General features: G+C 43.0%; 1 protein-coding gene across 1 annotated transcript in view; it reads left to right on the plus strand.

The window, feature by feature from the left end:
* The window catches only part of LOC143983497 (complement factor B-like), a 129107-nt gene that overhangs the window by 86218 nt on the left and 26028 nt on the right, over positions 1 to 16861 (plus strand). The window contains exons 12-14 of the mRNA XM_077483258.1: positions 245 to 359; positions 11441 to 11588; positions 12794 to 12873. Of these exons, the coding sequence (XP_077339384.1) occupies positions 245 to 359; positions 11441 to 11588; positions 12794 to 12873 (343 nt within the window). The remainder of the gene's footprint in view (positions 1 to 244; positions 360 to 11440; positions 11589 to 12793; positions 12874 to 16861) is intronic.

The following is a 16861-nucleotide window of genomic DNA, read 5'->3' on the forward strand; positions in this document are numbered from 1 at the left end:
CATTGGTGTCAGTGGGAGGAATAATGTCCCTCAATGATGTCAGATGAAAGAATGGTGCTTCATAAGTGTGGTCCACTAGGAGGAATAGCACCTTGTATCAATGAGAACAATAGTGCCTTAAGGGACGCATAAAGGCAAGTAAAGGGCCGCAGTTTGGAGACCACTGCTATTTAGGTTCAGGAATTTGCATCAGCTTCATTAATTGTTAGTTGGCACCACAGATAATTATTTATTGTTCTTTCAGCGCCCACAACAGGTGGAGAATTGTAAGGGATCCATTATAACCAAAAACTTCATCCTGACTGCCGCTCACTGCTTCCATGTAGATGATCCTGCTCACTATGTCACTGTGCAAATGGGTAAGTGCTACAGTCAAGTAAATGGCCCACGTGACAAAGCACAATCCTTTCTACAGCAAAAATAAAAAATTAATTTATTGGGATCTTCCAGTGAAGTTAACAATTGGGCAAAGAAAAAAGAGAATCAAATATTTCTTTCATTTATAACCAGCAACAATTTGTATATGGGATAGGAAAATCACTATAAAGAATATAGGAAACTAACAGCAAGAGGGACCTATTTTTAACCAGTTTGAATATATTCATAAAAACTGAAGTCTCATTTGTCCCTCATTTTGTTCTGACCTGTATAGTTAAATAAAATGCATCTTTTATGTTTCAAAAAGGGTTTCCCAGCACTAAACCGTTTATCTAATTTCTAAATTGCTGTTAAGAAATCACCCCCTGAAGTCGCCCAAAGTAGTGCAGGTACAGAGACGGCTCTAGGTTTTGTGAGGCCTAAGGCAAAACATATACATGAGGCCCCGCTCGCACCCATAATGGTAAAAATAATTCAAGCAGTAAAAAATAAGTGTGCCCCCCCCACAGTGCTGCCGGCTTTCCTTCTCTTCTCTACCACTGACGGCTGTGGGGGATCTTCAGGATGGAGGGTGGGAAAGGGGGCTGGTAAATGTCATTATTAAAGAACTCAATGATTCCAAATGCTGAGGGAGTAACCCTTTGTATAGAAGGCACTGTCAATGCGGTGCTGGGAACGGAACTAAAGGCCCTGTTACTCAGGGTGCAAACCAGTTGTAGAGGGGCCTGTTCCGAAGTCCTTTTCGGCATAACTAGAAGCTCGTGGCTGTGCCCCTTTCCACAGTCACAGTCCTAGGACGCTACGGGAGCTGGAGGTTTGAGAGAGACCGGATGCCTGCTTGAGTGAGCACAGACTGCGGTAGCTGCATGGTACCGTCGGCACAGTCGCAAACTGGTTGTACTAGTTATGGAGATGTAATGTGGTTGCTAAAGACAAGAACTGAATTCCTTTTGCTTAAAGTATCCTAAATACGCAGCCGAAAAGGACTTCGGAACTGACCCCACTACAACTTGGTGGTAATGTATGGACAAATTCTAGGAGATGCGTATCTAATGAACTTTGCTACAAGCTTGCACCCTGATTAACAGTAACTGTGAAATAAGTCATATTTTAATAGAAAGGAGCTCTCATTTATACTTGCATAGTCCTTACTGATTTAAATCAGCAGAACAAAATGCAGGACGTGATGTGTGCACACGGGCCAGAAGCAAATGTGTGGTGATGTCAAACAAATCAATGAACCAAATCTAACTACCACATCCACATTGAATAAGTACTTATCATACACTTATCCGGCAAATCAGCAGCACCTCCTCTTTGCTAAACAGGGACCTTGCCATTTCCACCTAGATGGAGATCCTGACCAGCACAAGAACTTCCTGGTGATTACAATGACTCATTTCCAGGTCAGAAGGTGAAACCACGATTAGTATTTTCTATTTTCATTTATTTTCAGATATGCACATCTGTATTTCTACATATGATATTTAAGGTAAACTTAAGGGAGTTCAATAAGAAATTATGTCCCTGGGATAGCAGCAGGTGAATTACAAAGACAAAAAGGCCCAGTTTGAACCTTGGCAGCAGGAAGAAATCGTGCGAGTTCAGCTGAACTCACGCAATTCCATTCCTACATGTGAATGAATGAGAAACTTATAAAGCGCTACAATGAACTCAAAGGCGCTGGATTTGTGTCTGTGTTGTCGAGCTTCTTAGAAGAGGTAGGTCTTGAGTTTTTTCCTGAAGGCCAGATGGTTTTCTTCCATGCGGATGTAAGTCGGCAGAGAGTTCCATAGCCATGGTCCTTGGACTGCAAATCTCCATTCTCCTTGATTTGTAATGGGATTTGGGAACGTGGAGAAAGTTTTGGTTAGATGATCGAAGGCTGTGATTGGGTGTATAGTGTTTTATTTTGTCGCGTAGGTATTGAGCGTCTCCACATGTGCATTTGTGGGTGAGGTAGAGGGTCTTGAATGTGATCCGATTCTTTACGGTTAGCCAATGTAGGCTCCTCAGGGAAGGGGAGATGGATTCCCAGGTTTTTTTTTCCTGTTATCAGTCTTGCCTCCGTGTTTTGGATGAGTTGTAAGCACGCAAGTTGATATTGGGCTAGTCCTATGTTGCGTAGTCGAGTCGTGAATTAATAACTGTTCCAACTACCGCTGCTTTGTCCTCTTTTGAAATAAAGGGGATGAGTCTACGTAGCAGGCAGAGGAGATGGTGGGATCCACTGACTACTGATCCTATTTGTGCATCCATTGACATTTCTGAGTCAAAAAGGACTCAGACTCTTGGCCCTGGTCCTTAAAGAGATTGTCCAAAGATGGTGGGTGGTTTCCAAGGGGTCTTGGTTTGGGAATTTTAGTTTGCGTGTAGGATTAGAAGCTCTGTTTTCGATTCATTGAGTTTGAGGGATGGTTATCCAGACGTCTATCAAAGTGAGACATTTTTCTAGTCGCTGATGGTCTTTTTGGTAATTCGAAAGTAGTGTTGCGTGTCATCAGCATATGAGTGGAAGCAGAGGTCTGATATTTTGATGATTTTGAGGAGTGGGCGGATGTATATGTTGAAGAGCACTGGTGACAAGGGTGATCCTTGAGGGACTCCGCATGAGATTGCCCGGGTTTCAAAGGTGAATGTTCCTAGCTTCACTGTCTGAGAACGATTTCCTAAGAAGGATGCGAACCATTGTAGATCTGAATTGATGACTCCTGCTACTTCTGTGAGGCGGATGAGTAGAGTATTGTGGTCCACTGTATCGAACGCTGCACAGAGGACCAACAGTACCAGGAGACACGATTCGCCGTCATCTGCTGCTTCGAGGGCGTTGTCCCATATCTTGAGGAGTGTCGTTTCTGTTCCATGGCCTAGGCGGAAGCCTGATTGCAGAGGGTCCAGGAGTTTGTATGTGTCCAGGTGGTGTTGTAGCTGTTGTATTACCGCTTTCTCCATAATCTTGGAGATGGTGGTAAGGCTTGCTATCGGTCTGCAGTGGTTAGGATCCTGAGGGTCAAGGTTGGGTTTCTTTAGCAGGGGATTGATGATGCCTTGTTTGAGGGCGCCCGGAACAATCCCTTCTATAAATGACTGATTTATGAGGTGAGTTATGGTGGGAGCCAAGATGTCTGAACATTCTTTCAGGAGTTTTGTGGGGATGATGTCAATTGGTGATTGTTTTTTTCTGGTGAATTGTTTTCTGGATGTTGTCGATTTTATTGATGAAAAAATCTGATAACTCATTGTAGAAATCTTGGGTTTCGTTTGCTGGGGGCTCTAAACAGGTAGGGTTCATCGATTGAGCGACTATTTTGAAAAGCTCCCGAGGGCAATTTAAGGCCGATGAGATGGTATTTGAGAAATAATCTTTTTTAGCTTTGAAGATTGCTTTGTGATATTTCTCCGTGAGTCCTTTGTAGTTTGTGTGGTTTTCCTTGGTAAGATTTCTTCTCCACGCTCTTTCAGCTCTGCTGCGTTCTTGCTTGAGTAGAGTGAGAGTGCCATTAAACCATCCCAAGTTTTTTCTCCGGATGAGTGCTCTGCATTTTGGAGCCACTGAGTCTGCCATTTGTAGTAATGCCTTGTTTAAGGAGTTGAGTGTTAGTTCCGTTGAGTGGCTTAAATTCAGTGTTGCTATTTTGATAATGTGGTTTTGAAGATTTCGGAGTGTAGTTTCATCTGTGATCTGGACCAATGAGTTGTTGCAAGTTTCCATTTTTGGAGGGTGGTGTTTGTCATGTCAGTCCCAACCGCGGGGGCAATATCAGAGACATCTGTGCAGGTTTCTGCAACATCACACCAATTAGAACGGTGCAATTGCCACTGATTTTGACATGTCAAATCGCACCAATGTGAACCAGGGCTGACACATACAACACTACCTAGCCACCAGCTAAAATTTGTTACCCGCAATTCTCCACAGCTGTTATAGATACAGATTCCACCTTTATCACTTACTTTCAGGTGTGCTGAAGCCTAGGTTTACATTAAAGCGATTTGTCATGCAATTTGAGAGATTAAATTGTATGACAAGTCGTATCCTATTAGCGGCAATTCACTGTTCCAATTGATGTGCAGATTTTGCAGCACCGCACAGATTTGCAAAAGTAGTTCCTGCGCTACTTTTGCCAATTTCGGGTGTTACTTCAATAGACATCTGTGTATAAAGCCACACAGATGTCCATGAAGTAGCACCTCAAATTGTGCTGACCTTGCTACTTTGAAATTGTGCTACATCAAGTGAAGTAGCGCGATTTCAAAGTAGCATCAACATGAACCAGGGCAAAGAGACTCGTTTTTCTTGGTACACAAATACATATAGAAAGATATTGCACTTCCCCAAAACCACCACCCCCAAAACTAATTAAAAAGAGAAAAAATAAACACACCACAACAAGCTCAATGATGTACTTTTATTTTGCCAGCAGAAACAAAATTATGTACAATCAGTTACTAGCTTAAAAAAAAAAAAAATCTACAGGCTATATGGTGCTACATTTAGCAAAACACCAATTGGATTTTAAGGGCCCTGCTCATAGGAGCTTACAATCTAAAATTTGTCTAAATCTTAGAGTGGATACAGCTTTACTTTGTGTATAACTGGCGACATCACATTTTTATCTGCAAGATTATATAAACATACTTAACAGTTATTCTTACAAAGTATTCTAACATAATATTAAAAAAGCCACATGTTCAAAATATAACACCCACCACCACGCCACAAATCCACACGCATACATCGGTGACCATGTTCTGCTGGAAGCTGAATTTCTGTGTACATAATTAAGCAATGAGATCAAACAGTAGAAGGTCAGCACATGCTCCCAAACCATGTTTGCATGGCCAGACAGGAACAATACACACAACATTGACAGCATGGCCACATAAACCTGCACAATAATTTTAGCAATCAACCCTAGTTGGGCATCTGTCAATATGCACAATATCATTCCTTCTCCCACACCACAAATCGCAGCAAAAAAAAACAACAAAACACTGGCCTTTTCAGGCCAAACGAACCCCCTTACTGCAATCCTTTATATAAGAGAGTTAGCACACTGACACACGCCCAATAGAAGTACATGCCCACCAGTATATTTCAATCTGTCTCTTCATGTATGTCTAAAGTGATTGCACCTGATGAGCAGGAAAACGTAATACTATTTGCAACTGTTAGCCCTTGGCTATGTGCATCAAATCTCCAACTACAGGCCAAAGATCGAAGTCCATTTGCATCCACATAAACAGAGCAACTTTTTTTTCTAGGTATATGCACTGAAAGTGCACTTGGAAGTCAAGTCGCTGTAGATCCGAGGGGGACAGGCAAGGAAAATAAAAAACAGCATTTTAGCTTGCACATGATTGGATGATACAATCAGCAGAGCTTCCCCTCAGATCTACAGGTACTGCACTTGTAGTGCAAAGTGGATTTGACTTTCGTAAATAACACCCATTAACATCAGTCCCTGGCTGCAATGAGCTTTCAATCTAAAGTCCAAAACAAACTCTTACATTAGAGACTATTTTGACAGGAGACAAATAAAATGCCTGCATTTCTTTGGATTGTGGCGAGAAACCCACACAGGGTGACACAAGCACTAGCATATTGGGGAATTGAACCAGCAATGCCAGTGCTGCTGTCAGAATTGCAGCCTCACGCATGTTCTCTGCATCTCTGTTGTGTGAACCAGCCCTAAGTCCATAGCAATGCTCAGTGTCACAAGCAATATACAATATATTGGCCTAAGTATTGGGACGCCTGCCTTTACATGCACATGAACTGTATTGGCATCCCTGTCTTAGTCCGTAGGGTTCAATATTGAGTTGGCCCACAATTTGCAGCTATAACAGCTTCAACTCTTCTGGGAAGGCTGTCCACAAGGTTTAGGAGTGTGTCTATGGGAATGTTTGACCATTCTTCCAAGTGTTTTTCTGAGGTCAGGCACTGATCTTGGATGAGAAGGCCTGGCTTACAGTCTCCACTCTAATTCATCCCCAAGGTGTTCTTTTGTGTTGAGGTCAGGACTCCGTCCAGGCCAGTCAAGTTCCTCCACCCAAACTCACTCATCCATGTCTTTCTTTATGGACCTTGCTTTGTGCACTGGTCCAAATCATTTGTTGGAGGAGGGCGTTATGGTGTGGGGTTGTTCAAGGGTTGGTCTTTGCCCCTTAGTTCCAGTGAAGGGAACTCTTAAGGCATCATCATACCAAGACATTTTAGACAATTTCATGCTCTAAACTTTGTGGGAACAGTTTGGGGCTGGCCCCTTCCTGTTCCAACATGACTGCACACCAATGCACAAAGCAGGGCCCATAAACACACTTGATGGGCCTGCACAGAGTCCTGACCTCAACCCGATAGAACACCCTTTGGCTGAATTAGAGTAGAGACTGCGAGCCAGGCCTTCTCATCCAACATCATTGCCTGGCCTCACAAATTCACTTCTGGGAGAATGGTCAAACATTGCCATAGACACATTAAACCTTGTGGACAGCCTTCCCAGAAGCTGTTCTAGCTGCAAAGGGTGAGTCAAATCAAATTTTAACCCTACCGACGAAGACTGGGCTGCCATTAAAGTTCATGTGTGTGTAAAGGCAGGTGTCCCAATACTTAGTTTATCTGGCAAGATTTACAATGGTGGTGGAACCCTCCTACACATAAATACTACATTTCGACATAGTTTTAGATGAAATGAGACAACTTCTCTACATGAAGCGCCATGTTTGGGATTTAGAACCCAGACACTCAGGGATGCTAAGCTGAAGTTCTCACCTCCAAGCCACAGAGCTGCCACATGTGACAGCCTCCTACATATAAATACTGCATTTCTTTCGACATACAGGTGATGGAATTACATTACTCAAGAGTTATTCTTCTTGATTTATTCTGTGATATTTGGTGATTCTTTGTGGATGAGTGTATAGTGATAGTAGTGAATAGTGATATTACCCTCAAATTTTGGGGGAATTCTATTTTGATTTCTGATGTTGATACACATCACATTTCTTGGGCTCAAATTATGATTATTTGAAAATAATAAAAAGCACAAACAATTGTGACTCATTTTAAATTTTCATCAGCAATGGAATTGTTTGTGGATTGTAAAGACACCTGAGTCAGTTTGGGTAAAGATTGTTGTGAGATGGAGAGTAAGGGCCGGTTCACACAGGGGGCGACACGAGGCGACACGACTTGCCGTGCCGCGACCTGACAAGTCGCCCCCGTTCTGTACAATGGAACCGTTCTAAGAGGAGCAACTCGAGTCGCTCCGACTAAGAAAAAAGGTTCCTGTACTACTTTTGAGCGACCTCGGGGCGACTTGCATTGACTTCTATACAGAAGTCATTTGCAAGTCGCCGCTGAGGTCGCGGCAGGGCAAGTCGTGTCGCCTCGTGTCGCCCCGTGTGAACCGGCCCTAACAAGTGAAAGTGACAGAAAATATATATTTTACCAAAACATCAAAACATTCCACATTCTAGTATTCTTAAAAACAAAATAGATGAGAAAAAACAAAATAGAAGCAGCAACATTGTTGCAAGGAACATTTATTTCAGAGAAAGATACATTTAATTTCAACATTAAAAGTATTTATTTATTGTACCATTAGAATCATGGGCTGAAACTTGCATTGGACTATAATAGCGCAGATTTTCATTCTCAAAAAACGCATTTTAGCCAAGCGTTAATTTTGGTATTTACCATAGCGCCTGGTAAAGACACTTGAGCTAAAATGAGAGCTATTTGCAGGTCTGAGCATGCTCAGTGGTGTTAGCACCAAGTTGTACAAAAACGGGGAATTTATGTCTTCTAAGAGGTAATGGTGACCCCGCCCCTTATGATGTCACAGTCCCAGCATCCCCCGGGACTGTGACATCATAAGGTGCGGGGTCACTATGTGACATCACCCAGTGACCCTGCCCCCTTATGCCTATACAAGTCGCCGCGTGACGTGTCCCTGCCATTACGGCCAGAGAGAGCATTGTGTCAACATCGGAAGAAGAGAAGGAAGAAGGCAGAGACAGCTACAAGACCGGGCCAACGCTAGTTAAAGAGCTGGAAGAAGAAAGCTGAGGCCCGGCAGAAGAAGCAAAGAGCTGGACAAAACTCCTGAAGTCAGAAGAAAACCCTCGAAGTTGGAAGACCCCCGGACGGTGGCTGTGACGAAGGAGAAAGCCGGGCTCCTCCGCTAGTAAAAGAGCAGAAGATAGCGGAGGAGCCCAGCGAGAAGACCCCAGAAAGAGTGAAGATGATGCCTGTTTAGGAGAAATGCGTTGGGAAGGGCTCATTGATGCCACTGCGTTGCCAGATTTTAATTCCATGCTTGTATTTGCCTGTAATATGCGAGTACCCATTTATGCTTTTAATGTTAATAAAAGTTTTAAACGGTATTTCACTATGAGGCTGTATTTTCTTTTTGGCCTATAATATACGTGGAAGAATCTGTCCTCAGTCACCCCAAAAGGTGGATAGCCATTTCATCTATTTTTGGGTCATCTGTCTACTCTGGTACCCATGAGAAGTTACAAGTTTGCCAGCTGTTTTCTGTGTGGATTTACATCAATAAACTCGTGTGACTCACTAGGTATATACCTAACTGGGTCCATAACATCCGGTAAGCCTCTTCTCAAGTGGTGGTGGATTTCTGAAAAGCATTCACTGAAGTCACTATAACTTCTCAAGATATTGCACTTTGTCACCATATTGTTTCACTTATGAACATGTTCACTTTGGATATACGTATATCAAATTTTTTTTTTTGTATATTTGGATATAGTGTTGTCTAAAACATAGAATCATTAATAGTGTTAATTTATGCAGAGTTTTTTATTACTATTAAAGTTGATTATATTTTTTACACTGGTAAAAGATTATATAGATATTGTCATATATATAATCTAAGCGCTGCACCTTTTTTATTTCACCAGAGTGAAGAAGACCCCCGGAGTTGACTAATAAAGTAATTTAAAAACCTGTGTTGTGTGTTTTTTATTTACACTTTTTTCCCTCAGGTGAATGGGTAGGGGTACCATGTACCCCATACTCATTCTCATAGGGTGGGTGCCGGGATCTGGGGTCTCCCCGCCCGCAGACCCCGACAACCAATGGCCAGGGTTGTCGAGAAGAGGACCTTGTCCTCATTAACATGGGGACAAGGTGCTTTGGGGTGGGGGGCACCCCCCATGTTGAGGGCACGTGGCCTGATACGGTTCAGGAGGGGGAGGTGCTCGCTCGTCCCCACCCCCTTTCCTGACCGAGCCAGGCTTCGTGCTCGGCTAAGGGTTTGGTATGGTCTTTGGGGGGACCCCATGTCGTTTTTTTTTGGCGTAGGGGTTCCCTTTTAAATCCATACCAGGCGACAGGGCTAGCGAGGTGTCAATCTCGCCGATGGAAGCAGCGACATTGACTTCCTTCGCTAGTCACGTTCAAAATTAATGGACTTTTCTCCGTGTGTGGGCAAGTCCGTTTATTTTTCGGATTTTCCGCCAAACAATTTTGAGTCAAGACTTCCAAGTCCACCGGACTTTTGGGAAGAAAAAGTCAGCCGGAGCCCACACACGGGCGAATTGTCCGGTGTACTCTGGTTCGCCGGACCAAGTCCCCCAGATAGTCCGATCATGTGTATGCAGCATAAGGGTTTGGGCGCTATTTGGTTTCAGGGAACTATAGTAAATTCGATTTTAGGAGTATTTTCTCACCAGCACTATAGTGAATACCATTTTAGCGCAAATTTGTGGTAATGCGCACTAATTGGCGCCGGGGCTCTATAGTAAATGACCCCCAGAGTCTCAAAACATCTGAAGGTCTGTCATCGGTACGTTCCAAACGCAAATAGAATAAGTAACATGCAGCTCATCTAATCATACAGAAAAAATAAAACCTTTTGGCTAGATAATCTTTTCAAGGTACATAAAACGCATGAAAGGGCCAGATTCTCAGAACAGCAAACTCCAATAGAACAAGTAATGCCCTGTACACACAGTCGGACTTTCCGACGGAAAATGTGCGATCGGATTGTGCTGTCGGAAATTCTGATCATGTGTGGGCTCCATTGAACTTTTTCTGTCGAAATTTCTGACACACAAAGCTTGAGATCTGGATATAAAATGTTCCGACAACAAAATCTGATTATTTAAATTCTGATCGTGTGTAGACCATTCCGACGCACAAAATCCCACGCATGCTTAGAATAAATTTACGAGTCGAAAGCTATTGGCTACTGGCCTCTTTATAGTCCCGTTGTACGTGTTGTATGTCATCTTGTTCTGAACGATCAGATTTTCCGACAACTTTGTGCGATCGTGTATGTAAGACAAGTTTGGGCCAAAATCCGTTGGAGAAAATCAGACGGATTTTGTTGTCGGAATGCAGCTCATCAAATCATACTCTATGTTAAACAGAAAAAATAAAACATTTTAGCTGGATATTCATTTCAAGGTACATTAAACCCATAAAAGGACCAGATTCTCAGAATAGCTGAAGGCCTGACACTGGTATGTTCCAAACCCCAATAGAACAGGTAACTTGCAGCTCATCCGCTTATAGCCAGCAAGAAGGAGAACATAGGAGGGTGCAGTAGCATTTGTATTAATTGTGTAGTTTAAAACCCAGCTACAGTTTTTTTCAATATTTTACGCTGAAGGTTTATAACGTCTAACAATGTGTTTTATTGCTGTCTATGCCTTTCTGCTCCGGTGACCTTCCCCCACCCTATTTCCTGTATGGGCATCACAGGGACAGGAAGTGAGGGAAGTCTTACTAGTGGGGTAACATGCAGAAATAAAAGTTAGCAGAAGTTTTACCTTATCCCCACTCTATCCAAAATTTAAAACAATTAGTGATTTGAGTTAGACTGTAAATGCCAGGTACATGGTGAAAAATTACAAAAATAGGACCATTAGTGGCCTGTTCTCTTCTTCTTCCTAATGTTTGAAGAAGACATTTTCAAGAAAGTTGAAGCTTTTAGATTTGTGATTGATACAACTGGAAATGAATGTTTTTATATTGGACCCGGTATAAGACAAACCATATACTTATGCTGCACCCCTTGTTACCTCACCACAGGAGGTCTATCGCGCAAAGTGAAAGACATTTATCGCCATCCAAAATATAAACCAGACAGCAAGAAAGACAAGAATGTTCCGAAATCCTTTGATTTTGATTTGGCTCTTGTTGAACTGAACAAAAAGATCGACTTTTCTACAACAGTCAGGTATCATAATCCTCCATGAAGTTATGGTTATTGAGTAGTAAAAAAGAAAAGACAGATAAAATAAAAAAGTTTTCAAGTTATTATGCAGGTTAGAGTTCTAGGTTGTGCCAGGGATGCCTGGCAGTAACTTTTCTTGCTGAGCCACCTGAGCTGCTTGACCAATACCTCTCTGATCTGTTAGACAATCTTGCCTTGTACCATGTTTCTCTTGTACCTTGAACACTTTGCTCCTCTCATGAACTTCCTATTTAATCCTTGGCTTTGCACTTCCTGTTTGCCAGATTATTGTGCTCTCCAGCCAATATGTCACTCATGTCACTCCTGCTGCCATTCATATCTATGCTACCACTCACTACCACTTGTTATTGACCTTGTCTTGTTCCTCAACTACATTTCTGCTTGATCCCAACCTGCAACTACTTGTTACCAACCTTTGGCTTGTTTACTGACTATGCTTCTGTTTGATCCCTACCTGCTATACCCACTACTGGACCCTGGATTGCTCAACTCCTGGTGGGGTGATCCTAAGGACCGCCACCTAAACCCATCTCCACCATCACAAGCTCTGATGAATACCAGTTAGTACTTAGATGCGGCATCTCGAATGAGCTCCCATCATCCACCAGAGTAACATGCTTGTATACCTATCCTGCTGGTCAGTGAGAGTAGAGAGAAAGGGAGAGTCCTGGAACCACCATTGGGGTGGGGTGAGGGGAAGATGGCTAGTGGTGGTAGGTGTCTAATTCAGAGACCTGTAAAAGCTATATAGGGTTCTTTTACCTGACATGTTACCATTCACTGGTGGTAAAAATCAATACCTGAGCTTGCTTTAACCCCTTGAATACTAGGATATTCATATACATATCTTGGTAGAAAAAAAGTTATGGCTGAAAACATATTTGAGTCATTTGCCTGCAGAAGAAAAAGTATTATTATCCTGTTGCACATAAGTGAAACATAACAGATCTGCTAGCAGGATCAATAGGCAACACAACTACAGGAGGGACCCAGAAAAACAAAAACTGCTATGTCATCGCTACTGGCAGTGTGCATCATATAGGACTCTTTTTATTTTGCCCACAGTCCACTTTATTTAAAAAATCTACCAAACTCACACAATCTATTTTAAGTGCAAGTACTTTCAAGGTGCAAAAAATAAGTTTTTCTCTAAACAAGTAACTTGTTATGGTGTTATTTCCTTACAGACCGCTCTGTCTTCCCTGCACAAGTGGAACATCCTGGGCTTTAAAGTTACGGGACAAGGCCGTGTCTTGCAGAGACCATGGTGAGTGCGTTAACTCAGTAGCTAAATGTTGGCTGTGATGCAGATCCTTTGGCTTTATTACCTATTGTATCAGTGACCTGAAACCATCATGCAACAAGTGAAGTCAAAACTAAACCAGAGCCCCCGATTTGCAAACTAATTTTGGGCGTGATTTAAAAAGTCTTGCAGCAACTAATATTTTCAGGAAATATACAGTAGGTAAGAATAGGTAATTCTCTCAGCATATGTTCCCTTTATTGCTCAACTTTTGCCCTTATACCCTATCTGATCTAACTCCACCTGCCCCCTGCTAATCACCTTTTATAATGAAAAAAACTAAACTGAAGATCCCAAATACATGCCTGTAATGGCAGTAATGTGATAAGCCTTCTGATTTTTTTTATTTTTTATTATTCTCCTCTGCAATGAGAAAAGGTCCTTTTTGCAGTGCACACAACCTCTCCTGGTAATGAGGACATGTCCTAATGGCTGACAAACTTGCCCATCACTTGGGTCTACAGAGGGACCTTTAGGCCTGGTTCACACATGTGTGCGAACTGAAGCTCAGGTTTCCCTGCAAAGAGAAAAATCAGTTCAGCATTTCACGTCCAGTTTTTGATCAGGATTAGGTCAGGATTGCATCAGGATCAGGTCAGCATTTTATCCTGTTCACAACGGAATGCATCTGCGAATCACATTCGTTCTCATAGAAGATAATGTGCTTGCAATTCACACCACAATGCCCAGAAAACACACACTTTTTTGGGCAATGCGGAGAGCGAATGCAACGCACATATGTGAACCAGCCTCATTCAAATGAACGTATTTTAAAATGTCATGCAAATTGGATGTGCAAGCCGCATCGCAGTCACAGGTGTGAACCGAGCCTCAGTCTTGAAAAATTGGCACCATAATGTCACAAAGGATAACTTTACCAATTGCGATTGGTAAATCTTCTCAACAGCAAAAAAAAAAAACAGGGGTTATAAGCCATCCCAATGCTACATAAACTAAACTTGATTCCCACTTTAGTTAGGTAAAGTTTTTAAACTTTAGTTAGGTCGATTTGAATTTAGCTCATGGTACTTTTGTGGTGGTTAAAATTAGGGATGGTCCAAATACCCCAGAAAATGCGAACAGATAAAAAAATTGTGCGAACATGCAAACCCTATTAGTCAATGGGACACGAACATGAAAAATCAAAAGTGCTAATTTTAACCGCTTGCTTACTGGGCACTTAAACACCCTTCCTGCCCAGACCAATTTTCAGCTCAGTCATGCAACACTGTACCCAAATTAATTTTTTGTCCTTTTTTTCCCCACAAATAGAGCTTTCTTTTGGTGGTATTTGATCACCTCCTGGGGTTTTTATTTTTTGGGCTATAAATGAAAAAGACCGAAAATTTTGAAACAAAACGCATATTTCTTTGTTTCTGTGACAAAATTATGCAAATTATAAATTTTTCGTCATACATTTTGCCCACTATTTATACTGCTACATGTCTTTGGTAAAAATAACCCAAATTAGTGGATATTATTTGGTCTTTGAGAAAGTTAGAAAGTCCACAAGCTGTGGTGCGAATCGCACAAAATTGATCACATCTGTACTGGTGGACTATCTCACTTCTTGCGACCCGAACAAGTCAGGAAAGTACAAATAACCCCCAAATGACCCCTTTTTGGAAAGTAGACATTCCAAGGTATTTAGTAAGAGGCATAGTGAGCTTTTTGATGCATTTTGTTTCCCACAATTCTTTGCAAAATTACGATTTTTTTTTTCCCCACAAAATTGTCATTGTAATTTCTCTCACGTGGCATGTGTATACCACAAATGACACCCCCAAAAAAATTATGCTACTCCTCCTGAGTATTACAATACCACATGTGTGGGACTTTTTTACAGCCTGGCCACATAGAGAGGCCCAACATGCAGGGAGCACGTCACGTGTTCTAGGAGCATAAATTACACATCTAACTTGTTGACTACCTATTACACTTTTGAAGGCCCTGAAGCACCAGGACAATGACACGTGGCACTGATGACAGATGGCACTTATACGTGGCACTGATGACAGATGGCACTTATACGTGGCACTGATGACAGATTGCACTTATACGTGGCACTGATGACAGATTGCACTTATACGTGGCACTGATGACAGATGGCACTTATACGTGGCACTGATGACAGATGGCACTTATACGTGGCACTGATGACAGATGGCACTTATACGTGGCACTGATGACAGATGGCACTTATACGTGGCACTGAGGACAGATGGCACTTATACGTGGCACCGATGACAGATGGCACTAATACGTGGCAATAAGTGGCATTGATGACACGTGACACTGACAACAGATGGCACATGACACTGACAGATGGCACTGATACGTGGCACTGATGACAGATGGCACTGATACGTGGCACTGATGACAGATGGCACTGATACGTGGCACTGATGACAGATGGCACTGATACGTGGCACTGATGACAGATGGCACTGATACGTGGCACTGATGACAGATGGCACTGATACGTGGCACTGATGACAGATGCACTGATACGTGGCACTGATGACAGATGCACTCATACGTGGCACTGATGACAAATGGCACTGATACGTGGCACTGATACGTGGCACTGATACGTGGCACTGATACGTGGCACTGATACGTGGCACTGATACGTGGCACTGATGACAAGTGGCACTGATACGTGGCACTGATGACAAGTGGCACTGATACGTGGCACTGATGACAAATGGCACTGATACGTGGCACTGATGACAAATGGCACTGATACGTGGCACTGATGACAAATGGCACTGATACGTGGCACTGATGACAAATGGCACTGATACGTGGCACTGATGACAAATGGCACTGATACATGGCACTGATGACAGATGGCACTTATACATGGCACTGACGACAGGGGGCACTGGGGACAAATGGCACTGACAACAGGTGGCACTAGGAATAGATAGCACTAACAGGTGGCTCTGGGGGAGGATGGCACTTTTTTTTTTTTACTTGCGGCTGCTGCAGCCGTTGATCTCTCCCTTCTCACATGCTGTCTGTGTGAGGAGGGAGAGCGGCGCTGAGAGATGATCTCATATGTTTACATATGAGATCATCTCACATTGGACATGCCGATCGCGCTGCAAATGGCTGCTGTGATTGGCCGTTTACAGCGATCTGTGGCTGGCTGTGTCCGAGGGACACGGCCAGCACAGAACTTCCCCGATGCGCGCTCATGGGACCGCGCATTGCCGAAGTAAACAGGAGGCCATTCAGGAACGGCCTCCTGGCAGTTAGCGTCCACTCTGCAGCCGTATTTCGGCTATAGGGCGGGCGCGAAGCAGTTAAAGGGTTGTATGCAAGTTTTGCCATAAAAATGGGGACCCAGGTACTGGACTAGGGGACATGTATCAATGCAAAAAAAAAAGATTTGAAAACTACAGTTTTTTCAGGAGCAGTGATTTTAATAATGCTTAAAGTGAAAAAATAAAAATGAAATATTCCATTAAATATTGTGCCTGGGGGGTCCCCTTAGTCTGCCTGTAAAGTAGCGCATCTGCGCAATGTTTAAAACGGTGCCGCAGCAAAATTACATTTCTAAAGGAAAAAATGTAATTCAAAATTGCTTGTGGCTGTAATGTAAAATCAAGGAAAAAATCCCCCCCCCCCCCAGTCAATACCAGGCCCTTCAGGTTTGGCATTGCTATTAAGGGGACCTCCATGCCAAAATGAAAAAAAAATTGGCGTGGGGACCCCCCAAAAATCCATACCAGACCCTTATGCGGGCATGCAACCTGGAAGACAGAAAGGGGACGTGAGCGAGTGCCCCCCCACCTAAACCGTACCAGGCCATATGCCCTCAACATGGGGAGGATGCTTTGGGGTGTTGATGGGGACAAGGGCCTCATCCTGACAACCCTGGCCATTGGCTGGAGGGGTCTGTTGGTGGTGGCTTATTGGAATCTGGAAGCCCCTTTTAACAAGC

Source organism: Lithobates pipiens, unplaced genomic scaffold (genome assembly GCF_037356315.1).
Source record: "Lithobates pipiens isolate NorthernLeopardFrog02 unplaced genomic scaffold, aLitPip1_a1.2 Scaffold_1, whole genome shotgun sequence".
Classification (NCBI taxonomy): Eukaryota; Metazoa; Chordata; class Amphibia; order Anura; family Ranidae; genus Lithobates; species Lithobates pipiens.